Consider the following 27,712-nt stretch of genomic DNA (forward strand, 5'->3'; position numbering starts at 1 on the left):
AGAGCATGCAGCGTAGTAATTTCAATCTTAGATACCGACTCATGAACTCTGGTTCCCGATTTTAAACCATGCTGGAAGGCTATGACCGCCGTATGTTCATCCAGACTTTCCACTCTGAGCGTCTCCTCCTTGAATCTGCATAAAAACTCCCTCAATGATTATGTGGCCCTTTGTTTGATGTTGAACAGAGCCGCGATGTCAACCACCCTTCTCTTCTGGTGAATGAAGTGATCGACAAATGCGCGTTCCAGCTCTTCAAACCCTTTAATGCTCCTCGAAGCCAACCGGTAATACCGGTCAGGCTCCCCTTAAAATTGGGCGGGAACATCATACAACGGAGCCCATCATACTTACTCTCTTGCCATAACAGCATCTGCTGCCGAAAATAATGCAAATGATCAGTGGGGTCCCCTTTCCCATTATACCGTTCAAACCTAGGTTGGGAGAACCTCTTAGGTACTTCGGAATTCCATATTGAATCTGCCAGCGGATTTTTATTAAGGCTCGCTATCTCCTTCTGTGTCGCGCTCTGGTTCGCTCTTTCTATTACGCGATTCACTTCCCTATCTTTCTCGATCATAGCCTGAACTACCCCTAAAGTAATGCCCACTATTGGTTCGACGTCCGTTAGCGGGCACTCTACATTCTCCCCTTCCGCTTCACTGCTCCTAGGATCCCCCTGTTCCGTTCCACCTCGTGTAATCTCCTTCTCCTTTCTCAACTCATCATTCTCATCTCTTAACCTAACTATCTCCTCTTGCAGAAATCTGGTGGCGTCCGCTGCCACATCTGATACTTCTTCCTCTCCTACCCCTTCCATCTCAACACTCTCTACTTCCTCAATGGTTTCTCTGACTGCTCCCTTCTTAGGTCTTCCTACTCCTCTTTTTGCTATAGTGGCCATTTTTCTCCTATGTTCCCCACAGACAGCGCCAAAATGTATAAACCAAAACTCTCAACTTACAATCACTCACTCTCTCTCTCTTTCTCTTTGTATCTCTCCCCTCCTTTGTTTTTCTGGCACCCCCTCTCTTTTTATCCCTCTCTTTTTTTCTTTTTTTTTTTTCCTGTCCCTCAATCCTCTTTCATCCATTCTCCCATCTCTCTCCACGTATCGCGGCAGTTATCTTGCAGTTATGATTCCGCTCTCCCTCTCTCCACGTCTCGCAGCAGTTCCAGAGCGGTTGGATACCGCGGATCTGATCCTATGCAACTTGTTTTCCCATACTATACCGCATCCAGGTCCCATTGTCACCACTAACCTACTAGTTCATGTATATGACCCATACAATTCCAAAACTTCATTATATTAGAGTATCAAAGGGTTTATCTGAAATTATGTTTCAGAGATCTCCAATTGACAGAATAAACATCACAACAGACCAAGTTTGTATGCTCCTAGTGCACATGTTCTAATCCAGCTAAAGCATTTGATCTATATAATTTTGTGCTGATGCCAAAAGATCGATATATCGTGCAGTGAGTGTATGATCTAAAGTCCTCACTGTAGAAATTGTGTTTCGTGGCTTTTTAAAATATGTCTATCTTATCAAACAAATCTAAAAGTTACATTAAAAATATAACACGAACTAGATCTAAAGCTATCTTGATTTATCACTGCTTTTTAATTCCAAAGCACTTGTGACTATTTATTGGATACCCTTTAAACCACGAATCAAAGGCATTATCGACTAACTTTGAAGAAAGTCGAACAAGACCCTTTGGCCTTTACATTGCTAACTTGTAGTATGTTTCTTCCCACGAAATGTAGTGGACATCAATTGCAATTGCATTAAGATTTTGACACAATGGTAAATTTACCTAAGCACTCAATGATGAAAATACTGGCATATTTTTTTCTTTATTTACTACTGCAACGCGTGTGCTCAGAAAATCTTTCTAACTCGGTCAAGTTACATTTCAATCAACTTTGCTTTACCAAAAAAAAAAAAAATCAACTTTGCAAGTGTGCAAGTCTTTATCAAAGAAGAAATTTAAGAAGCAGTGTTAATGAAGACTCAACGACTTCAATAGCAATCCTTTAGTTCCAAAGTTTCATGATGAAACGGCGGTGTAGTGATGAAAGGAGACAATTTGGGACAGTGTCCATATATAAGTGTGAGGACCACACAGAGAGGATATTTCTCTCATAATTAGAGTGCCAGAAATGTTTGATACGCTCCTGACATTATTTATTACCTGTTTCTTGCACCATCCTTTGCTTTGCTTGTTTCTTTTGATGCTCTTTGTCTGCTCCACTTAAGTGTAACTTACTCGTTGAAAGCAATGCTTTTCGAAATTTTCGATTCTAACGGTGAAACTGTCTACGATACGAGTGGGTTAGATAGTTTCATTGTCTAGGTACATTGGAAAAGTGTGGGGGACTGGTACTATTGGTTGCAAAAACCAATGTGGATATCCTAACTTTAGTTGGAGGCTTGGTACACCAAATACTTTTGATAGAATCATATAACCCCCTTGATCACCATATTTCATTAAACCGGGGGCATTCATCCATCCATACTTCCTTCAAGTTACGCAGAATTAGAATAGTCCAATGACTTGAATTAGAATAGTTCAATGACGAAATCCGTATGAGTGGATGGAGAGTGGATGGCACCACATCAATTTAATGTAAATCACCCCTATCTCGGGGTAAACTCATAGTTCGTGATTTCGAATCTCAAAATCCATCAAATATTTCTGTTTTTGAAAAAATTGAAATAATAGTGTTAAGGTCGATCAAATATAAACACACTCTCTTAAGGAAACGTACAAAAAGGAGAGCTTTTAGCTCAATTTCGTGCCCACTTTTCTACTTTCAACAAGCACTTAATTAAAAAAGCATTCCAAAATAATATTGATATGGGGTCAGTATGTAAATTTACATGATTTTGATACTCAAACGATGCACATGTTGTCCACTTGCTATAAAAATATTATAGCGCTATATAACAAATGCTGTGATTTAAACGTGAGTCACATTAACCAAGATAAGATCTTAAGATAATATATCTGATTATGTGCCCTCTAATTAACCATGATGCAAATTGCTATGGGACAGACCAGAAGAATGTGTCGCCCTGAAGCAGCAATGCTTCCATATACTCTCACTCAAAACTACAGGGAAGAAGAAATTTTGGTTTTACTGTAGTTATTCTTTTATGATATTAAACTTTCTTTTTCACACAAAATGGACATAACAGTCGATGAGATTGTTGGTTTCGTTCAACAATTACTTGAGCATGTAAATAAAGCCAGGAATGCAAAATGCCATGTTAGATGCATTTGAAGCGTATTCCTTTAATTCAGGGCCCTATTACACCCCAATATCTTGTTATGTCGTGTCATAAACTCATAATTACAAGTCCTAACATTTTAATTCGACATTAATCCAAGACAGTCCAAGCATGGTTAAAATGAGCAAAAAAATGGGATAGTTGGTCTCACCCATCGGCAAGGTCACTTGATGCAAATGTAATGACACATGATAGTTTTTGTTGAAACTTGAGCGCCACAAAAATGCGACTCCGGAAAGATATAGAAACTGCTATTGCATTTTCATCGGCAAATGATATGTACCTTTTGAGCTAGCCCATTGAAAGCATAAAAATAACCATATTATAGCTGGCTTTAAGGTGAGGGACAACAAATTGGTGTGAAAATAAAAATAAATTCTACAATTGGAATTCCTAAGAAAATAATTGAATGCTTCAGATTAGAAGTTTCGTATTGGATGATCGTTTCCATCAAATGAATTTCAAAAAACAATGAAATGTGTTATCACATGAATTGTTTTTCCGGCAGTATTTACCCAAAATTGTCCATCCTTTAATTAATCGAATTCACAGTTGGCTTCACTTACTTCATCTCCTTAATATATATTACTAGTTCCTCACACACTGGCATAGTGCACCGTGTCAGCCACACAATGTGCCAGATTAGGTATGTCAGTCTGTCCACCTACTGATGCAGGAAGGTCCCGTCTAAGTAGTGTACTCAAACCCACGGCAGCCATTTTTCACTTGGAGCAGGAAAGGCAAAATTGATAAACATAAGACTGAACTATCCAACATTTGTTTCACTGAATTTGCAGATCTTGTAAACCATAACAAATCGGTTATCAATTCTTTGGCATACAAAACACTTGAGCGTCTACTCTTTTCTCGGCAAACCTTGTTGGACGACAAGAACATCCCAAACTTGGCAAACATTGCAACACAACATGAACTAAACGAACTACATCTATAACAAGTATTACAACATAGTGTTACAACATGCGTCACTTAATTGCCCAATCATTCAATCAATATAAATGAGACAGCAAAATGAGAAACTGTCTAATGCCGACGTTGACCTAGAGCAGGCCTAACATCTTTCGTCTCCAATCCAATTGTTCTTTTCTTTTGGTCCAGTTGGACCTTCCTCACCATATAGCTCAACTGGGAGTTTATCAAACAAGTTCTCCACCGAAAGCCTAAGATATATCGGCAATGCACTAACGATCTTATCCAGTTCAAATTTTGAGTTGTACACAATAGTCGGTCCCCATTCTCTCATGAACTGCAACCAACATGGCTCTGCAACACTTCCTTCTCCAAGGTACTCAGCTGCAATTATGTGATATTTAACGCTGGAATCAACCACGTTATTGCCCCAAGCAGCATCATTCCTCAGACCAACTACATGAGACCCTTGGAAGTAGCCACCAGGGTGTGCAAAACTAGCATGGCCACATTTGGATGAGTAAACAATTGCTTTGTTTCCTTCAATATACTCCAAATCATAAGCATTTACCCATTCTCCACCACTGTGCTGTGAGAAGTATATACTCCAGAGCTCACCACTGAAGTTGCTCACCCGAAGGGTGAAATGCTCCCAGTCACCAACGTGTTGCCCAACCTTGCTGAGTGGAATATTTACCATGCCAAACTTGATCGTTACTGGCCCATTGAAGGGGCAAAAAACCCACATCACAATATCAGTGAAAGTTCCTCCTAAGGCTGGTTTCACATGAACATAAAGTTCAGCACTCTCAATGTCACCATTCTTTACTGAACTGTTCCTATCATCATCTGGTAGGTCTATCCAATATTCCCCATCATTTTCACCTCCATTTGGCAGGTTAGAGCCAGTGCAATCAATGGCCTCACCCTCCACATCACCTCTTCTGTACAGCATAGCCCCACTTTTGAAGAACCATGGAACAGAAGAAGGCAAGTACCTTTCATCAGGATGAAAGGAAACAGTTGGTCCGTAATGCTTGATAAGTGCATGGATCTGCTCCAGATTTGGCATTGCCTGCAGAGCCAAGTCCTGGTTCTTCAAGCATGCAATATTTAGCTCATCTCCAGAACTCAAATGGCTACTGCAGAAAAATGTCCCAACAGATACACCTTTTCCTAACATCCCTCTCTCACCGCGGTCTCATATTCCAGACCACGAAATGGGGTTTTAGTATCATACGGTATGTCTGACAGCTTTCAGTGAGATCATCTCGAACACATCTCACTTCTTCAAGGGAAGGCGTGTCAGGATTGTTACTGACCACAAAGCCCGTAGCTTTATAGCCTGTGGGTGGAAGTGGTAGCCAAAAGTAACAACAACCATAACGAGTTTCCTCACTGAAGTCGTCTGTACTCCAAATTAGGGTATAACTGATAGGTTTCCTAAGAGCTGGTAAGTTTGTGATAGTCCGACAATTATGGCCAACCTCTCTTGCTACAAGAACAAAGCCTCGTAAAGGGTCGTCATTTGATTGACAATAGTGACCCAGACTGAAAAAACCATCTGGTATGTCTACAGGTCTATAAAATGCAGCACCTTTTGTCTTTTCATTCGGCGGATTGTAACTCCAAATACATTCAAATTTGGTGATCTTGAGAACTTCAAGCTCTCCGAATGGTATTTTCCCAGTAGCAAAGCCTTGGCCTGGAAATGCCACTAATTCAATCAGAATGGGTAGTTGACTCAATACAAGTTTCAAGAATAACAAAAATCACCAGTGAGTTTTAAGCAATAAGCATTATTTGAATAAATGAGATCCACATAAATGATAAAACCACATCTCTTTTAATACCATTTTCTTGATACATCTTGTGTTCTTGCTCAACAATTCTGAGAGTCAGTCTTCACTAGTACAACACTTGATAGAAGTCATAAAAATAACAGTAACTACCAGTGACTTAGTGAGTTACAAGATACAAGCAGTAGTTTCAGAAAGGAAAACTAAGGTCACAAATGAAATTGCATCTCTTGTACTACCAATTTCAGTTAATAAAACTTGTATATTTAAAAACAGGCTTGCCCACTATCGAGTTACTGGTCTAGTGGTCTCTATAAACCAATTTCAGTCTAGCCTCGCTCGCACACTATCGAGTTACTGGTCTCTTTAAAAACAGGCTTGCCCACGCATTGTGCGGGTGCCAACTAGCAAAGTTGGTAAAACCTTTGGGTGATGTTACCAAAAATCTGGGGATCAACCCCCACCCCACTAGCATCAGTGAGTTACTGATCTCATTTTAAATTAAGCTTGACAATCAAAACTAAAAATATATAAACAAAAAATGAAAAAACACAATAAACACATGCAGGTTTCATGAAGGGCTAAAAGACAGAACAATAGGCTTGAACGGAAAAAAGAAGTAGATCACCAAACATGGGAATCCCAGCCAAAAACAGAATCTTAACTTTTTGGGTTCCATTATCTCTGAAATTTTCACATAAAACCACTTCTTAGGATATGTCTGGAGAATTACTGCAGAGGGGTATACTCCATATTGGGGTGGTCATAAGCGATTAACATGGACTGAAAAGTACGAGAAGTTTTTCTTTCAAATAACAAACTATTATAGTATCTGGAGACGTCATCCAATACAGCAAAACTTGCTAAACTGTATTATCGGAAAAAATAATAATAATAAAATAAAAAAGCTTGCTAAAACTCAATATTTTGATTTAGAGTTGAAGATGAGTAAACCATTCTTTCTTGGGAACTACGGATTGAAATAAGCTTATTTTCCTACTAAGATGTATGGATTGAGTAAAACATTCTTATTTTCCTAAGAAAAAAACAGAAAGAAAGAAGAAGAAGAAGTGCTAGCTAGTGATTGCATTTTCCCTAATAAACCGTTTCCAGCAATAACAATCCAAATGCATGAGATTGGTAGAAAGGATTTCTTTTCCATGAGCGAGAAAGAATCTAGTTACCACATCCAAAATAAACCCAAACATGTCTTTCAATATGTTGAGTGTCTCCAACTCTATACTGACCAAGTCAACCTGAAACTCTGTTCTTATAGGACTATATTTTATCTACATCGGCATGTCCAGATCATCTCAATAGCCCCATTAGTTGTGCCTAATAAAACAAAGATTTCATTATGCATCCAAATCTAATCTATTCTCCATCAAAGTACCACATATCCATTAAACTATCCTCATCCTTGCTAATTGAATGACCAACATCTATCCCCACTGAAAAGGGATGATCTTCATTTCAAAACAACGAAAGAAACCGTTCTTTATTAGACCACTGGTCATCATTTAACTACTGGTCACTCAGAGTCTACGACCAACTAATCAGAAAAAATCCCAGATTTTACTTTTATTTATCTTTGTTGTTGTCCATCCTGGTCTGGCCCGATTGTCCAGAGCTCCTCTTTCATTGCTCAGTCCTTATCAAAACATATGGGAAAATGACTCTGTAGGAATCCCCTTCTGACTCCGATACCAGCATTGTCGAATTTTCAGCAATTTCTGATGACATGACTAATCAAGTGAAAATCGTTACATCAAACAGCTCCTCAATCATTAAGCATTGATACTAGTGCCACCTCTCAAATCAGGTTCTTCCAAGCTTCATTCTTCTAGATATAACACGCTTTGAATCCTGTATCAAATAACCTTTATAAAACTGCGTTAAGCTTTTTTCCAGTCTCATCATATGAGATTATAGCACTTGCAAACCTTACACTAAAGCCCTTCCCTTTCAGAGAGTTGTTACCTCTTTCTCTCTCTTGTACCCTCATCTTGAAAGGAGCATCAACACAAGAAAATGGAATATCAACAACTTCCGCAATTCACCACAACTACTAATTTAACAAGGTGTGATTGTGTTTGGAGCCCAACTGGTTCTTTCTAACGTAACTCTTTATACTAAGTAAGTGCATTGTCATTAGTTTTTAAAATGTCTTTCCAGTTTTCGTCCAAATCAACCCTACCTAGTCGAGACACACATGCTTTTAAGATTTCACTTATTTGGATAAGCCAATGTTTCATCATCTCAGTACATAAATTAAGAATTTAAGGAGTGATTGTGGAAAACAGAAGTACATGAGACTATTAACTAAGCAATCAATAGAAGATTTTACATATAAAAATGTTATGGCCCGACGACTATCCACTCCTTCGACGACAATATACTTTTCACTTAGTAACAAGATGAACTTGCAGGTCATTTCACTTAAATTTGTTTACCATTCCATCTCCCAAAACTAACTAAGGTTAATTATGCTAATCAATGCGACGCCAGCATCCACAAAGCAGCATAAACGCGATCATACTCAGAACTTGTTTTACGCAAATAGGACATCTACATTTCAACATACAAGGCATCTCATAGATCCATCACATCATGCAAAAGGACTTCAACAAAGTCAAAATTCAAGCAAGCCCAACAATATGCACCACTCAAACAAACTAAACAAAGAAAGAATACAACAAAAAGATGAAACCTTTGAGTTACAGAAGCAGCATCAGGACATTGAGGAAGTGGAGAAGGTAAAGAAAAAGGCTTGGGTTTGAACGGTGGGATAGAAACTTCAGAAACAGTGTTCCAATAGAAACACTTGCACCCAAACATGCTGCAACCCCAAGTCTCAAGGAATCAACAACAATAATAATAAGAGACACCTTCCAACAAGTTTTATTGCTCTTTGTTGGTGGTGGCTAATTTTCATCAGTTTCTCCTTGTTAGTACATTGGTTGAATTCTTTTTCAATAATTGACAATCTTCTATTCAATTGTAATGAAAATAAATGAATGGCCTTGTTGGTTTGAAAGTGAAAAGTGGAAAGTAAAAAAAACACAACATTATATCTCTCTCTAATGTTTTTATAAAAAAAAATTGATATGACTTGGAGAGAAGGGGCTGTTTGGTAAAGTAGAGGGATTAAATCCCTACAAAAAACTCCATCTACTATTATCTCGATGCATATTAAGGTGGATAATTGATCTGTGCCCATAAAAAGTTTCCATAATGTCATCTTCCAGTGGGAATATGATTTTAGTTAGGTACTTCGGTTTGGAATGATACTGACCAGCCAATAATTTGAGAGTAGGATATTTCCTTAATGAAAAACTTTCCTTGAGTGAGAGTTACGTATGTCTGAAGTTTGAAATAAAACAAATAACACGATAACTTCAACTTCTCATGCCATGGTTGGTGGGTGTTTACTTAAAAACAAATTGACAGGAAATATACATTTGTATTCCCTAGGTTAAAGAAAGATGCAAGGCCTATGACATATAGAATGATCGAAATGCTGCTTGATATCTTAGTAGGAAAAAATAAGCTTATTTTTCCTACTAAGACATCTGGATTGAGTAAAAAACATTCTTATTTTAAGTAAGAAAAAAAAAAAGAAGAAGAAGTGCTAGCTAGTGATTGCATTTTCCCTAATAAACCGTTTCCAACAATAACAATCCAAATGCATAAGATTGGTAGAAAGGATTTATTTTCCATGAGCGAGAAAGAATCTAATTACCACATCCAAAATAAACACAAACATGTCTTTCAATATCTTGAGTGTCTCCAACTCTATACTGACCAAGTCAACCTGAAACTCTGTTCTTATAGGACTATATTTTATCTACATCGGCATGTCCAGATCATCTCAATAGCCCCATTAGTTGTGCCTAATAAAAACAAGATTTCACGTATGCATCCAAATCTAATCTATTCTCCATCAAAGTACCACATATCCATTAAACTATCCTCATCCTTGCTAATTGAATGACCAACATCTATCCCCACTGAAAAGGGATGATCCTCATTTCAAAACAACAAAAGAAACCGTTCTTTATTAGAACACTTGTCATCATTTAAGATTTACACTACTGGTCACTCCGAGTCTACGACCAACTAATCAGAAAAACATCTAAGATTTTACTTTTATTTATCTTTGTTGTTGTCCATCCTGGTCCGGCCCGATCGTCCAGAGCTCCTCTTTCATTGCTCAGACCTTATCAAACCACATGGGAAAATGAATCTGCAGGAATCCCCTTCTGACCTCGTTAGCAGCATCGTCAAATTTTCAGAAAATTCTGATGACATGAGTGAAAATCATTACATCAAACAGCTCCCCAATCATTAAACACTGATACTAGAGCCACCTCTCAAATCATGTTCTTCCATAAGTTACGCTTCATTCTTCTAGGTATACCACACTTTGAATCCTATATCAAATAACCTTTATAAAATTGTGTTAAGCTTTTCTCCAGTCTCATCATATGACATTATAGCAATTGCAAACCTTACACTATAGCCCTTCCCTTTGAGAGAGTTGTTACCTCTTTCTCTCTCTTGTACCCTCATCTTGAAAGGAGCAAGAACACAAGAATATGGAATATCAACAACTTCCAAAATTCACTCACACAACTACTAATTTAACAAGGTGAGTATGTTTGGTGTCCAATTGGTTATTTCTAACTTAAATCTTTATACTACGTAAGTGCATTGTCATTCGTTTTTAAAGAATTTTTTCCAGTTTTCGTCCCTAGTCAAGATAAACACGCTTCTAAGATTTCAGTTATTTGGATAAGCCAATGTTTCATCATCTCGGTACATAGTGATTGTGGAAAACAGAAGTAAATAATCTTTTTCACTTCGTAACAGAATGAAATTGGAGGTCATTTCACTTAAATTTGGTTACCATTCCATCTCCTAAAACAAATTTTCTTGCATCAAAACAATCAACTAAGGTTAATTATGCTAATCAATGCGACACCAGCATAAACATAATCATAATCGGGACTTCAACAAACAAAGTCAAAATTCATACCTGGAGGCCATTGAGGAAGTGGAGAAGGTAAAGAAAAAGGCTTTGGTTTGAAAGGTAGGATAAAATCTTCAGAAAGAGAGTTCCAATAGAAACACTTGCACCCAAACATAATTATTATGTTGTAACTCCAAATCTCAAGGAATCAACAACAACAATATTAATAAGAGACACCTTCTTCCAACAACTTTTATTAGTCTTTCTTGGTGGTGGCTAATTTTCGTCAGTTTCTTCTTGTTAGCAGCACATTGGTTGAATTTTTTTATACTAATAATTGACATTATTATTATTATTATTATTGAAATGAAACGAATGGTCTTATTGGTTTGAAAGCGAAAAGTGGAAAGTTAAAAAGACACGCCACTCTCGCTCTCTAATGTGTTTATAAAAAAAAAAATTGATGTGACTTTGGGGAGAAGGGGTTGTTTGGTTAAGTACGGTACACGTTGTCTCAAGTCTTAGGTAATATAATCAGTTATAAAATGCGGTGCATATACGAGTCCGGTTACTCTATAACCGGGTACAGAGAGATGAATCTCTGTAACTCTGTTATTTCATGGTTGGATCTGTGCCGAGATACACAATATACGAATATCGAGGTCAAAATCTGTATTTCGAGATAAATGTGTGTATTTCAAGACGATCCAACAGTAAAATAACACAGTTACAAGATTCATATCTGTAACCGGTTATAGAGGAACCGGACTCGGTACTTATTAGGTTTGGATTGATATTGACCAGCCAATAATAACATTACGATAGTAGGTGGCTTGAGCTCATCAGTAAAACTATAGCCACCATAAGAAATCAAACATGAGGTTGTAACTTAACCTAATTTGCGAGTGCCTATTTTGAGATTAGGGAGATTAAGCCAAGGCCCAATCGGACGATATATCAGACTCCCCAAAAAACGATATATATCAGATATATTGGTTGATATATATATTTTAGTTGATTTGTCAAATTTTTTGTATATGTCAATATATCATAAAATATCAAAAATATCGATAATATAAATCGATATATATAAAAAATATCAAAGATATTAACAAAAAATTAGTCAAAGATTGGTCAAAATCAACAAAGTCAATGATATATATCGGATATATATCAGTTCAAAACAGTGTCAATATATCCAACCGATATATCAGAATATATCCATATCGGGTACTCAAATACTGATATATATCACCGATATATCCGTCGATATTTTCAGCCCTAGATTAAGCTAGAGCAATGCCTAAAATATCACCGATATATCCGATATATTGTCGATATATATCATTTTTTTGGTACACCGACATCGATATTTCTGACATATCTACTGAATATTGAATCATTTTTTCCCGATATATATCGGAATTTCCAATAGAAAACTTTATATCGCCGATATAATCGATATTTACGATATATATAGTTTGACTTTTTGACCAATTTTTAATATAAATATTTTCAAAATATCTTATATATCTGATATATATCGGCGAGATATCCAATATATCTACCGATTGAGGGCGGGTTGGGTTTAGTAGTGGCATGATCAGTCACCCTGCGAGTAGTGTGTCATATGGTTTTTCATATGGATATTGGATGGGGGCTGATCAACAACCTTATGGCGCACCACAACCTGAACCAACATATGGACAACTCTATCCAAGTTATGAATCAGTTGGAACTGCACCTGGATTTGTTGCATTACGCCCAATGTATACTTACACCAACACTTTTCGAATTGGAATCATGTTAGAATTTCCAACACAAAAATATGAGTGGCATGTTCGACAATTTCTCGACGATGAGTATAACTCTGTATACACTTGGGTAGGGTATTGTGAAACAGTTAGGATTCAAGAATCGAGTATGGAAGTTGACCAGCCACGCCACTCGTTTATGTATTGATGACTTGATGTAACTTATTTATCTTATTCTGTAATTTGAGACTTTGAGTACATTAGATTATGACATTGTGGTTAATTATTTGTCAATATTTTTTTTATGGTTTTCTTGATAAATAAATATTGCTATTATGTCTTCCGATAGTTTGGATTGGTCACAAAATAAATAGATATATTTGATATTTCCGATATATCTGATATTTATCGGTTTTTGGGTACACCGATATTGATATTTTGGGCCTTGAGCTAGAATACGTGTATATGATATGGATATGACTTCGATATAGGGGAGGAATGCGAAGAATAATCATTTCAATCGATCTCTTGATAAGCTGCCCATGTTGTAGCCTTGAAAGGACATGGTGTTTTGTCTACAAAACCTAATCTATTGAGGGCTTGTGACTTTGCAAAGTTATGGAGATGGACTAAGTTCAGTTTTAGGCTTAACTTTTCTAACTTTTAGGAGGCAATGAAGATTACTAAAAGCAGAGCAGCCGTTGAACATTTGTGGGGAGCTGCAGTGATAACAACTATGATATCACTATGGAAACACAGAAATGTTGTGTACTTTGAAGAAAAGAATCCCTCGTTCCAGTACTGCATCAAGCTAATTAGTTCACACATCAACATCGCTGCACACCTCTCTAAAGGTCACACATATAACAGTGTAGACGACTTGTTAATTTTCAGAACTTGGGGACTGAAACCTAAACCAACAAGGGCACCTAGAATAAGAGAATGCATGTGGTTACCTCCACCTCCGAGCTGCCTTAAGATCAACTCAGACAGAGGGGCAACCCCAGTCTAGCAGGTATTGGTGCTTCTTTTCTCAGTCACAATGGAGAGCTTATGTTGATTTAGAGTAGGGCTAGCTAGTATTATCCCCATCCTAGATGAGCCAATTAGAATTTCCCCCTTACTAGATGGGGAAATTAGGGTCTCCTCCCTAAATACACACAAAAAAGAAGTCAACTAAATCCTAATTTGCGCATCTAGTAAGGGGGATAATATTGGTTAACCCTTTAGAGTAAGGGTCTGGGAGCGGCTGATAAGTATTGGGCCGAATGCCATGTGGCAGAGGAGAGTGTGGAGACGGCATTGAGCAGAGGATGGACTAAGCTTTGGCTCATAGGATGACGCAAAGAGCAACAACACCACTTAAGAGCTGCACCTCAACATACCCGAAAGAAAAGGGTTAAATAACGTTAAACATTCATATAATAACTTGAAACTTCAAAATACAGGAACATGTCTTCCGAAAACTTATAGCAGAACTTGAGATTCGGCCTGAACGGTAGAAAAGAAACATAATGGTCTAACAGAGGACGAAAATATCCCCTCATGTCCAAAGCTAAGAAAAACTAGGAAACAACAAAATCCCTATTAGAACCCTTTAACACTCAGACAATAGCACTTGCAATCCTCGACCACTAATCAACACATTCCTTCCCAATATGACCAGTTACAGCAGATCCTGCAACAAAATCCCATAAGTGAACATGAAAAACATCATTTATAACCCAATAACAAATAAAATTCACGTTAAACATGCCATTATGACACAAGTCTGTTTGATTTTAGGAGAAAAGGGTACCAGATTGGGGAGACCCTAAACAACTAGGAAATACACATAAATAATAAGTAATAACGCACTCTAGAAGGACTATTTCTATATGGTACTAATTGCATGCATCAATGCCATCCTTCAAGTTGTTCCTTTGTATTATTGAAACAGCTTATCAGAAGAGTCACAAACCCAAGTTTTAGTGACTTATGCCTCTTCATAATATTATTTTCGCATAACTAAGTTGGATATTTCAGCATTAATATATGCAAGTGATGCAACCCATGGAAGAAATCTTGCAGTGACTTGATCGAATACCTCAACAAAAACTATGTTTTCATTCAGATGTACATCTTATGCTATAATCTAAGGGCTACCAACTCAAAAAGTTAATTGGGCAAGAATCATATCTTCCAAAAAAACCAACGCACCTTTCATTTCACCTTTTGGATTCACAATCTCTCCAGCATTGTCTGCAAACAAAACAAAACAGTGAAGAAATGAAAAAATTTCTAACTGTCTCACAAGAAATGCCTATGTCGCACCTATTTATACACTACCGATTTGAAAACCAGTTCAAGCACAATTTGATAATTAGACATATATAACCCACCAGATTGACTCTTTTCCCCCACCATACAAAACAAAATATAGCATTATTTATTGGGTGAACTAGTATTACCCCTCCACTAGATGAGCCAATTAGGATTTCCCCCCCCCCACTAGATGGAAAATTAGGGTCTTCCCCTTAAATACACACAAAAAAATTTTGGTCAACCCACTTTGACTTTTTTTGTGTGTGTATTTAGGGGGGAGACCCTAATTCATCTAGTAGAGGGGTGAGAAATCCTAATTGGCTCATCTAGGGGGTTATACTAGTTAACCCTTATTTATTTATGCTTTTATTGCATCTATCTATAAAAGCTCGCGCACATTCTCTCTCCTCACCATATCGCTCCATTTTGTACTCGGAACAATATGATTGGCTCCTACAAAATCGGCTTGGATAATAATTAGTAATATCTCCTCAGATTTGTTTAAATCTCCCTAATTTATTCGTATATTATTATAACCTCCCCAAATTCTAAAAAAAAAAAAAAAAACCAACAAATCCAACGCAAAATACAGAAAAATCATCAAATAAAATTTCTTAGATTTTTTATTGGTCAAGACTCAAGAGAAGGTCTGATTTTCTCTCTCCCCTGCCCTCTCTCTATTTCAAGCAAACTTCTTTTGTCGCTAAGGTATGCTTTTTATAGAACGTAATATTCAATCTTCCTATTTCAGTCATAAATCTTCTCCGAAACCGAAAAACACTTCCTTTTGTAATACTGGGCTATCCTTATGCCAAAAAAGAAAGCTCCATCACCCGGTATAGTAGCTTTTCCATCGTTTATCGTTTACAAATTCTAACATATATAGTCCTGTACATAAATTTAAAGTTCGACTGCCCAAGATTGTTTCTAAAATCGTTGACAAGTTTAATTTTACTTGCAGCTAGCGGAATTGGCCGGTGTGCTGTCGTGCTGACGCTAGGATCTGTTGATGGAGCAGCCAAAACAGGCCTTTGACCATCGGCTCCTCAACCATCTGCTCCTAGATATAACAGTTCAACGTAATTCAAGGCTTTCACATTGGAAGTTGAGTATATAAGTTACATAGAAGAACTAGCATGTGGAATAACTGTGGATGAAGTGAAACTATGGTAAATCACATCAAACAAATTAACTGGAATAGTATAACTGTGATAAAGCATGCATATGAGGCTGAAACACACATGCATCAGATTTTTGTATCTAACTACAACTCTTACAAGTAGATTGTTGAAGGCTGTCTTCCACATATTCCAATAATGATCAACAAAAGTAACAAAATAAACAATTCACTCTTTAGGGACAAGTTTACTTGCTAGAATCGGGGATTTTGTCAGTCATAAATCTTCTCGAAACCTAAAAACACTTCCTTTTGTTTTGGAAGTGGGACTGTGAAAACAATTAAATGTCATATAGATGCTGCTGAAACAAAGGTAACACAGGATTTTGGGCTGCCAGGTTGGTAAAGATAATTTAGGTATGAATGAAGTGTGGGTCAAGAATTGTGGGATTATTAGTCATACTGGCAGTTTTAAGGACGTTCTTGGGCATGACTGTTTTGGTTAGTCAAATAAACCCGAATCGGAAATTGAATCCAAACAAGATTGTTGCTGTTGCTTTAGCAGCCGACTGGGGATCTTCCTGCTGATAAAATTTCACTGGCCCAATTGGTTCAGGCAATTTCAAATGGTGCATTGGTTTTGAGTCGAGACACAGATTTCGATGGGTGCATGCAGTTGGTTCGTGAGATAACTACTAAGGTTCCCATATATCTTGCGAATTCTTTGAATAGTTTGAGGCTTGAAGGGCAGAAAACCGCTGCTATTGAGATATTGGAGCAATTTGATTGGGAAGTTCCTGATTGGGTTATTGTTCCTGGAGGAAATCTCGAAAATATATGTGCTTAGGGTGCTTTTGTTTACAGTGACGTGCATTCAATTCAACCCTGTTAATGATGGCTACTTTATCAGTGGCTCTATCGATGGGAAAGTTTGAATTTGAGGAGTTTCAGAAAGCGGGGTCCTAGATTGGGCAGATGTTCGAGATATAATAACTGCCATATGTTACCACTGTATCAGATCCCAAACTCCAGCCATTGCCAGGAAGTTGAAGATTTGTATAGGCTGAACAAACGATTTTCTTGGCTTTTGTTTTGTAGACACCGTGATGAAGTTGGGGTTTGGAATCAGGTTTGTTTTGCATGACTACCATTTTTGCTGGAAGAGCCAAGGTATATTTAGATTATGCTGCGGGAAAGGACATTTAGGTTCAAAGAAGAGCATAACAGTATTGGAATAATGGGATATTGTGAGACGAAGATTGAGGATTTACTGGTCAGCTTAGCTTTCAACCCCATCCTAAGATCATAATTGCTAGCTTCAATTCCATCCATTTCCATGATTTAAATTCCAGTTAACAACTGCTTCTTCCAATGCTAATTATTAATGCGAAAAAGTAAATAAAGAATGACAAAAAAGTGTTTAGGAAGGTGACAGTTGAGAGTAGAGATAAAGTTAGGATTGAAAAACTGCTTAAAGGGTCTGGGAATATTGCTGAGAGGAAAAATGACAATAAGATGCAGAGAAAATTGCAAAGAGGGAGAAGAAGCTTATGTGTCCTGGGTTTGAAGGTCACAAGGAATGGTTCTTTACTGAATGGGATTTAAGTTTACTGTAATCAGAGATGGGAGTTCCTTGCTGTCGTTGTAGTTCATCGAAGATGGTGAGGTGGTGCATTTATGTTTTTATGGATATTTAATGTTTTTTTTCAAGTAAACTTTTAATCAGTTGTGGTTTTCATAGTTTTCCCTTGTAAGAGATTGTTAAACTATAATGGTCGAAATATGAAAAAAATTATATCAACTGATTGATTTCGAGTTCCTATTACATTTATGTTGTTCGACTTTGATTTACTGGTTTTCTGTAGAACTACTTTCGTGTGGTGCATTTATGTTTACTTACTTATTTTTTATAAAAGGTGTGTTTATGTTTATCAGTCTGTTGGCGACACTATTCCTCCCGTAGAATTTTATCATTCTATGTAGAAATGTGTCATATTTGCGTAGGATCTTTTCGCATGTGAATTTCAGAGACACTTCAGCTTTACTTGCAATGGTTAATGAGAATTAGGTCTATGTATATATATATAAAATCTCGCGCATATTCTCTCTCCTTACCATATCGCTTTATTTTCCAACCCAAGCAATATTAGTGGTTCCTAGAAAAGAAGAGGTCCTAATAATTAGAAACACCTCCCCATATTTGTTTAAATCTCCCTAATCTATTCTTAATTTTCTATGGTCTCCTCAAATTTTAAAAAAAAAAAAACAAATTAAATAAACCTTATACAAATTCTACCGGAAACCTAACTTTTCTTATACAAATTCTACCGAAGACCTGCCAAGTTTAGGATCGGGCGTTGACCAAGTCTTATAACATGTTACGTTTTTTTTTGTGTACAACGCGAAAAGCCTGCTTCAAATGAAAATATAAATTTATTCCCTATTAATAGCGTTATTGTTACCTTCTCCTACTTAATAATGTTTCTGTAATTTCAATGACAGTAGCATGGTGGAAAGTCAATATTTTTTGCTCAGGTATGATACTTGAAACAATCCTGTTATTATCATTGATTTGTTTTTTTTTTTTTAGAAGTTGTAGATGTTGGTATGTGTATTACTTTTGTATGCATATATTTCCAATCTTATTTTGGTTTCGGTATTGATATCGTAGATTGCTTTTCCAATGCTACGGGTGAACCGCAGCTATGACAACTCGAAAAGCAACATTGCTGCTATTCTAGCAAAGGACGAAGAGTAATGCTCTGCAACATTAAAGGTAACAAAATTCAATAATTGATTGAGTATTGTTTGCAACCTAAAGGCAAAAAAGGACACGACGTGCATTTTGTTGCAGACTAATTTGATGTTTATCGCAATATGACATATATATCTCCGAGTATATATGCAGGTCTACAACCCAATAAATAAGTAATACTAAATTTAGAAGTTATGTTGTTATTTGATCATCATGTGTACTGAGATGATCAACCGGTGTTAATATATGGACCATGGAATCTGCCAACCAAAACAGTGAATGCATGCATGTGTTGCCGCTGTATTTAGGACTTCAGACTTATCATTTTGTCAGAAAAGTCAGAGTACTTTTGGTAAGAATTAAGCCCCTCCATAAATATCTATGTTTCTCATTTGCTATTAGCCTGTCAATGAGCTAAATAGATTGATCATTATTTACCGCTATTAAAAGATTTTCATACTAACGTATTTGAGTTTATAGTTGGAGTCTAAGATCTGACTTTATAGTTTATACATATTCTCATGATGTTATTCACATTAAGCAGAATAACAAACCATCATGACATAAGCAATTTCCTAGGCATAGATTTTCGATCATTTGTATCTTCAGGCTTCAGGGAGATTGCATTTTCATTGAATGCACCACCTATTTGGATTATAGTATCTTGGTCTGAAACTGTTTTTCCTTTCCAATTTATTCCTTTACCATGCTATCAATGTGCATGGGTGACAGTCCCATATTCATGTCATTTTGAAATTTATTTAAGACTTAAGTTCCATGATTGAAATTCTAAGTAGACTTATAATGATATGAATTAAAAGTTTGTTTCTTCGACTCAGGTAGCCTTCGTGAACTTGCATAACACAAAGTATTTGCAGTGGTGGCACCTCTTTTTCTTTTTCTTCTTAATTCTGATTAGATTTTTTTGTGTGCTTTTGATGTACTGTGTTACAATATTGTCTATTCAAATAACTTATGAAAGTTTGGAAGCATACCTGTGATAGCCCCCCCTACTTTGACAACATTGTGTCTTTGTGTATGTTTGGAGAGACCCCAACCATAGCTTAAGGATGTATCCAAACTGAACCTGAGGCATAACATCTATTGTTCGCACGCTCTGACACACTCAATCACCACAGTTCACCGGAAGGATTTACTATTAGTTAGATTTAGATTTCCTCCAACAGGTTCTCTTCAAGCATTGATTTTATTTAGATATATATACTAAGAAATGGTTGATATTCTATACTATAAAATTGCATATTATAAGCTATGGTGTATAAGTTTTTGGTTGAACTATGTATGTCAACGATGTTTAAACCTAGAAGCTATGCTTTACGTCTTAGTGCTCTCTCTTATTTGCAATTAGCTGTTTATTTATAAATTATTTCTATTCTGCTCAGTTTTATACCTGTCGAAGTAAAGCCATGCCCAACGACCTTGATGTCATCCGTATCAGAAAGCATGCACAATTACTAATGGTACTTAACTGTTTCAATTGATCCATGCACTTCTGCATACCTCTAAGGTGTACCAGGTTCGAAACTTATTATAGATATATTTTTTTCATATAGATTTATTTAAGTTTTGTTTCGTGTAAACACCACCAAATTCCTTTTCCAGAGCATAGATTTATTACTTCCAGCTATGGATTTTTAATTTTTATTTGTCGGGTGAAGGAGTGAGGATTAGTATATGGAGAAACATTCAATGTTGTACCCATTTCTATATTGAACAGTTTGTTTCCCCACCTTAAGTTTTCTGATTGATGTACTATAGTTCTCAAGCAGTATTTTAGGGCACTGGATATCACTAAATAGCTAAATCGTAGAATATTGTGGTGAGACTGCTGAAATTGGAAGAATTTTAGCTGTAGTTATTGAGATTAGAAATTTTTGTAACGTAAGGACAAGGACTTTAGAAACCGCCAAATTTTTATTTTCATTATGTTACACATTTAAAAGTTTTTATGGTTTTAGAAATGAAAATTCGGGTCTTTTCTTTTTACTCATGGGATGTTAGTAAGAGTTCATATTGACAGGTATCCGACATGCGAAGTTGCCTTGGATTTTCCCAGACGGATCAATTAGGCGCCAAACATGTTGGTAGAGGCGATGGGTCTCCTATATAATCCAAAAAAGGCCGCAGAGTCTCTAACCACTTGGCCACCCCAATACCCCCATGCACTTTACACATGCCACTTGGGTTTTCTAAAGTCTTGCTGTTGTGCATTGACGATCATCTTCACCATAGAGATTGTATTATTTGTCCCAAATCTACCTACTGTTTTCCAACTTATTTGTTAAGTCGTAAACTTGGTATGACATGTTGTGATAGGCAGAGGTGTGTATGAAATAGGCTGACATCCATTCAGTATTTTTCTGAAAACCAGTGTTGATGTTTGGTCGATTTATGTATATCCAAATAATTTTTTGTGGGATGAGTTTGACACAAATCCATTGTCAAAGCAGAGCTATTCGAAATGTGTGCCCTTTTCCTTTTGACGTGCATTGGTCGATCTAAGTAGCTATGGTGATCCTCCAATCTCATTTACAAGATAACATCAATCGTCGATTTATGCGAAAAAAATGATTCATTTATCAGAGTAAGCTTCAATCTTTTCGATGTTTTTATTTTAATGTTATTGTCATTTGAGCATTAGTGTAAGATTAGTATCAGACTGTAGAACAATGAAAGCTCATTTTAATTGGATTGGATTTGTGTGATCAAGTTTAAATAGTGGCTTGCTCCATGTTGAATACATTCATGGTTAGAATTTGTTTTGTTGATATAGGCAAACTGGAAATGTGTACATGAATGTTAAGAAAAAGATTGAGAGAGGGGAGTGGCATTTTTCTCCGTGAACAATACCTTATGTCACTTTTCTTCGCATACTAGCAATGATTCTGTTTTGGTAGCTAGGGATGTTTTGAAGATGTAAGTGTTTAATACCCATTAATTTGAATTATTATTCTTTAATTATTTTACTGGTAATCGATTTGAGTTGTTTGCAGAGATATTGGGTGTACATTGATGGGTTCATTGCTGTAGTACCTCACACTTATGTATTTTTGGATTGACCGATAACGGGAAGGCATTGTGGCTGCCAACACTGCTGCAGAAGTTGCATTGAGATTAGTGAAACCAGGAAAAAAGGTACTGACATTTAGTAATAGAAAAATATTAGGTATTTTAAATTATTAAGTTGTAGATGGTATCCCCAAAGAAAAGTGGATAGTCAATAATTACATTTGTTTTTTTGTATTGGGAGTGTATAATAAGATACCTAATAACCAAAACAAATGATAATAATAAAACCCTTCATCAAATCTCCATCCTGAAGTAGCAGCAGCCAAGTAGATGATGATGATGGTGTTGCCTCTTCAAGCTCATGCCCACAACACGAACGGGTTACAGATGAAGACCCAGAATTCAAAACGAGAATGGTTGTTCTTTAATTGCGCAGTGGGTCTTCCTCATATGGGCAGGGTATGGAGTAGGAGAGTTGTTACAGAGTTGTCAAAGACATGACTTACTCTCAAGGCACTAATAATATAAAAGGAATTATTACTCTAGCAGAAGTAGATGGTGTATACGAGCGAATGACAAATTGTTTCTAGGTCATTCTAAGTAGATAAAACTTCAAATTATATTTGAAAACAGTTGAGTTGCTAAGTTGCAACTGTTGGAGAATACCGAGTACAATAGATTGGTCCTTAACACACGCACGCCAGCAAACCCACTAAATGGAATATTGATTTTAGTAGTTTTACTTTTAAATTCCTTTTGCGCTTTTTGTCATTACATTTGAACTTCTGAGAATTTGATTGTCACATTCCAGTAATTTTTTACTATTTCTACTTTTCATGTTTTTAACAAATATTGTTGCCCATTGAAATTAGTTACCTGTTGTTGATACTTGATTTTATATTGCAAGGGTATGTTATGTATCAAAGCTTTTCCTTATTGTCCGTTTATTATGGTTTGTGTTGAGGAATTATTTTGATGGGTGTTTGTTTGTTGGTGTAATGTGGTTAATAATAGTTTATGCTATTTGTCATTCTGAAAAAAGTAATTATCAGGCAAACCAAAATCAAATAGGTAATTAAGGAGCTTCCTCAACATAAGAGATTTCATTCTGAGAAAAAAGTAATTCTCGGGCAAACCGAAATCAAATAGGCAATGAAGGTGGTGTACCAATTCCCATATGCAGACGATTCAATTCTGATGAAGGGTGTCCCTTTAATTCCAATTGCATATTTCGTAATTACATCTTTCACTATATTGGGCTTTAGAAATTTTGCATTTTGTTAAATTGGGCTGTGTTGTTTCTGTGAGTTCCATATTTTCATACTTAATTGTATAGTTTTATTTCGATATATAGTGTTCATGTGCCTACCTGTGTAACCCCTTGATAGTGTACTTGCAGAGTTTCTACTCCCAATAAGTTCTAATAATGATCAGGGATTCCACATATTCAAATTTAAAATTATATCTATTTTGGTTATCAGAAAACAGATTCTAAAATTTTAAAATGCGCGCCATAATTTTATCATCTAAATATACCCTTAATCAATTCCAGTATCCAAGTTTGCTTTTTGATCAATTTTTCTGATCTGTGCAGGTCAAATAAATGATAGTAGTGAATATTCTAAAGGTAAGTTCTTAAAGATTTTGAACGAAAACATTCCAGGTGAGTAGTCAATTGCATTTTGTTTTCCTTAATCTTCGTTTTCGTTTGATGTGAACAACGTTTTTTATTTGATATCAATGTTTTTTAATACTTGGCCTGACAAGGGGAATGAATTGATTTAGGCTGTGCTTCATGTGATTAAATGTAGCAGAGCGACAATCCATATCTGCCAAAGAGATTAAGGATACGACAAGTGAACTATGGTAAGCTTCCATAATTTTTTCCAATTATTTGGCTTCCGTCATGCACAATTGTTATGGCTCTTTCCCTCATTCCATAGATATTTGGTTTTAAAAAGATGTTTTCTAAATTAAGTGATTGAATTTGAAACTATGAGTTTGTAGTATTGAAATAACATATGACATGATAATTGTGAAATTGAGGTTCATAAGAAATTCGTTAACCCCACTTGAGTTTATGAGAATAAATCATAGTAGCGTTTGGCACAAGGATGAGAAAATATGGACAAGAAGGGAATGTGGGAGAAAAATGGAAGATTATATTATGCCCATCCAACATTCGGAGAAAGATTATCTTAGTTTGTTATTAAATGTTGTTGTGTTAGAGGTCCATGGTGCTATGAAGATATTCGGAAAGTAAGTGGTGTCACATATCCTGATTTTAAACCGGCTTGCTTAGCTTTGGGATTGTTAGAAGATGCTCAAGAATGGGATGAAACTTTGGTCAAAGCGGGTTGGTCTACAGGAAGTTCTTTGCGTGAATTGTTTGTCACGCTTTTGTTATTTTGTGAAGTCACAAATCCACTTGAACTTTGGAGTAGGCATTGGGAGCTGTTGTTAGATGATATTTTGCATAGAGAATGGAGGGAATCGGGGGATCTTACTTTGCAACTTAGTGAGGCTGAATTAAGAATTTAGCATTGATAGATATTGAGAGAATTCTGAGCGGCCATGGAAGAAAGCTGAAGGACTTCTGCATGCCATCACCGGATTCTTCATCCTATCAACAACCACGTAATAGATTGTTGAGAGAGGAACTAAGTTTTGACAAAGATCTTCTTGCTTCTGAATTTTCTCAATTGCACAATGGGCTAAATATTCAACAAAATATTGTTTTCGATGTTGTCGTTGAAGTTGTTCATTAAAAAAAGGGAGACGTTTTTTTTGTCTATGGGAGTGGAGGAATGGGAAAAACTTATTTGTGGAAGACAATAATATCAAGGTTACGTTTTGAAGGAAAAATAGTTCTGGTGGTGGTGTCCTCGGGGATAGCTTATCTTCTATTACATGGGGGGAGAATTGCACATTCAAGGTTTAAAATTCCAGTCATAGCTGATGACGATTCATGTTGCAACATTCCAATTAAATCACAATTATCTTGCCTAATACAGAAAGCTAGCCTCATAATATGGGATGAAGCTCCTTTAAACCATAAAAATTCTTTTGAGGCAGTTGATAGAACTTTGAGAGACTTGCTGCGTGGAATAATTCTTGATTCAGAAAATAGGCCAACATTCTTGATTCAGAAAATTTTGGCGGGATAACAATTGCTTTTGGTGAGAAGCACCAACTAGCTGAAGCAGGGAAGACAACACTAAGAGATGTGCAGAATGCTAACACAATGGTGGCACTCCAAATAGCAAACAGATGGCCCACCCTAGATTCCTTTAAGGTCTCTGGCACGAAAAGATCTACACCTGAGTTTTTCTATGGGCCCTCCATGTCACCAGTCTCCATGCAGTAATAGCACAAATGGAAATTTTGTTTACATGCGCAGAAAATCTGAACAAGAAGGAGAGAAGATCAACACTTTTGGAAACTTGGATAATAATGGTGGATTGGTCACAATCAAGACAACTTAGCCATGGGAAACAAGAAACACCCAGGCAACAAATCCCTGAAGGGGCTAAAGGGTTTCTCAGCATTCGCACACATTCCCGGGGCTTCTCTAAACCCCTACCCATCTGGAGGACCTTCACTTCCTATTTCTCTTGGGAAGCCTATTGATGCTTTTCCAGTAAGAGAGCTAAATCATCAAGCCAATTCTCCTGCAGTTATTCCTCTTGATTCTCAAAAGGAAGATGATCAACATTTCATGGAGCGGTTCCATCTTTTGAAGGCATTTTTGAAGAGCTACGACAATTCAAGTCATGAAGAATACATACAGAGTAAGTTTCTTTCGATTTAGTGGACTAGATCTCACCCATTTCAAGTTATTGGCTTACCTATTTTTTCCTTTTCAATTTAAAGTGCTTCGATCTTTAACCTCTGTTGGCCGTATTATACTTGCCGTTGAATTAGAAGAAAGTAAGTGACATAATTTTGCATTTCTGAGATTCTTTTTCATTTAGTCTTTAGATTTTTCTTTTATTTGCTAAGGAGAACAGAACAAACATAAAAATAAAGAAAACAACATAATAGAAAAGAAAACGTGATTGGCCAATACTAGAATGTAGAATAGTTGCAAGCTTTCATTCTAACAGAAGGGCTCTAGATAAGCGTGACTGAGTAATGCTAGCACTAATTACACTTGAATACTTTATTGTATTCCCGGTCTTGCACCTTTCACCATGGATTGTTTAGTCTCATTTCATGCTATGGACAAAAAAATGAATGTGTTTTTTTTTTTTATTATCTGGATTGCTTAACTATGCAATATATCAGATGGTGACAATCCCAAATATATGGATTGCTTAACTACACATTATTCCTTGGGATTTTTTTTAAATCTTCCTAAATTTATGTACAGTCAGACCAGATGGTGATAATCCCAAATATATAGATTTAGGACTTATATTCTTGGATCTATATACGTCTACGTCACATGCGAATTCATTGTCTAACATCCTTTCTTTCAAACTGTTTTCATCAATCAATGATGCTGAATTTCATTGTCACTTCTTGATTTTTGATTTAATGCAGCTAGCGATTAATGCATGGAACTCCAAAGAATTCAAATTTGTCATTCAAGACAAGCGGTCTGCAATAAATATGGTGACTGAATGCACTTTCTGCCGGATTAGATACCTTAACTATTTTGCTAGACTTTATTGATCTTGCTCATTCAATTCGTGAATACAATAACAAATTAGCTTTGATATATTTGGTCATCGAGCATAAGTGGTCTCATTTCACGTATGCATGTTATATACTCATCTTTTATTATTTTGTCTTCCATTTCATTTAATTCTCTCATTTGGATATGAATTCAGGTCTTAAGGAATGTCAAACAAACAATGACTCTGGAAATACTTTGACACTATCGCTTATTGCTACAATTGTCTCAAAGCTTATGTGACGGAAACAAAAAACAGTATTAGGTAATATTTTTTGGATTTTAGTCATCTTACCAACCCCATAACCCAATATGTATATGTTCCATGCTTCCTATAAAAGACATTATGATACTCTTCTACATATATAGCTTATTCTGAAGTGCAAATTTTCAAGTTATTTTACAGATGGTGATAAAAGATTCTATTTCTTCTCGACAAAAGTTCAATAGACCCATTTGTGAAGACACTTTCAAAGTGTAAATGCACAAACTGCATTACTAGAAGAAGTTGAATAGGGAGCTGTCTCAGATTCAGATAAGAGTTTCTACATGGAACTAACGAATTGGAGCCATTACATCTACATGTACTTTGTAATCATATTATTTGTAATTGAATAATAATAAAAAGAACTACATGTCGCTTGATCCGTAAGCAAGGTGAAGGTTGATGTCCCCCCTCCAGGTACTTAGGCAGTCCAGAAGTTACTTGGGTGCAGTGGCAACTACATTAACAAAATAAAAATAAAAATTCTTTATGAGCGTGTAATAAGGATATTGTTACTTTTAGCGATTCTGGCATTTTTGCCTAAACTATCATGAAAAGTTGAGTCCCAAGGATCTAATTACCACTTTTCCAATTTAAAGCTTGGTTGTGCAAGGAACACCACATTCAATATATTAATTAGATACTCAGATAGAAATAGGAAACTCCATTATAAACAAACTTTATAACTTAGACAGCTCATGATTTGAAAAGCTGCTCTAATGTTTTTAGTTTTCTCGACAATCTCTCTCAGCCGATCAGACCTCAAAAGTGCTCCAGATCTCTGAAGTAATAGCTTTATAATATTGGAATCG

The 27,712-nt window shown here is 36.3% G+C and overlaps 2 protein-coding genes and 1 long non-coding RNA gene across 30 annotated transcripts in view; 2 read left to right on the forward strand and 1 right to left on the reverse strand.

Annotated features, from left to right (window-relative positions):
- Positions 1 to 4,055: 4,055 nt before the first annotated feature.
- On the reverse strand, positions 4,056 to 11,380 carry LOC147505111 (hypothetical protein At1g04090-like). Its single transcript, XM_086557706.1, is given in 3 exon segments — positions 4,056 to 5,421; positions 5,423 to 5,931; positions 11,064 to 11,380. Coding segments are annotated over 3 exon segments (1,671 nt in total). The 5' UTR covers positions 11,173 to 11,380; the 3' UTR covers positions 4,056 to 4,368.
- Positions 11,381 to 13,396: 2,016 nt separating this feature from the next.
- The window catches only part of LOC147505112 (uncharacterized), a 41,470-nt gene continuing 27,154 nt past the window's right edge, over positions 13,397 to 27,712 (forward strand). For both annotated transcript variants that reach the window (XR_015220537.1, XR_015220538.1), the window contains exon 1: positions 13,397 to 13,605. This is a non-coding gene — a long non-coding RNA (uncharacterized LOC147505112). The remainder of the gene's footprint in view (positions 13,606 to 27,712) is intronic.
- Positions 15,617 to 27,477, forward strand: LOC147505113 (uncharacterized). Of its 27 annotated transcripts, none has more exons than XR_015193185.1 (13): positions 15,651 to 15,702; positions 15,807 to 15,891; positions 16,017 to 17,833; positions 18,675 to 18,707; positions 18,844 to 18,948; positions 20,331 to 21,532; positions 21,722 to 21,864; positions 21,942 to 22,083; positions 23,552 to 23,823; positions 25,358 to 25,748; positions 26,503 to 26,574; positions 26,793 to 26,900; positions 27,042 to 27,477. XR_015193185.1 is itself a non-coding variant. In XM_086557708.1 (13 exons), the coding sequence occupies exons 10-11, from the start codon at positions 25,445 to 25,447 to the stop codon at positions 26,511 to 26,513; spliced, it is 315 nt and encodes a 104-aa protein (XP_086413834.1). In that variant the 5' UTR covers positions 15,752 to 15,891; positions 16,017 to 17,833; positions 18,675 to 18,707; positions 18,844 to 18,948; positions 20,331 to 21,532; positions 21,722 to 21,864; positions 21,942 to 22,083; positions 23,552 to 23,620; positions 23,743 to 23,823; positions 25,358 to 25,444; the 3' UTR covers positions 26,514 to 26,574; positions 26,793 to 26,900; positions 27,042 to 27,477. The 27 variants fall into 27 exon arrangements, 4 of the variants coding, with proteins under 4 accessions (XP_086413834.1, XP_086413835.1, XP_086413836.1 ...); XR_015193196.1 differs by lacking the exon at positions 15,651 to 15,702 and having other exon boundaries at positions 15,752 to 15,891; positions 23,552 to 23,620; positions 23,743 to 23,823; positions 25,635 to 25,748; XR_015193201.1 differs by lacking the exon at positions 15,651 to 15,702 and having other exon boundaries at positions 15,752 to 15,891; positions 23,552 to 23,620; positions 23,772 to 23,823; positions 25,635 to 25,748.

Source organism: Coptis chinensis, chromosome 4 (assembly GCF_015680905.1).
Source record: "Coptis chinensis isolate HL-2020 chromosome 4, ASM1568090v1, whole genome shotgun sequence".
In the NCBI taxonomy this organism is placed as follows: domain Eukaryota; kingdom Viridiplantae; phylum Streptophyta; class Magnoliopsida; order Ranunculales; family Ranunculaceae; genus Coptis; species Coptis chinensis.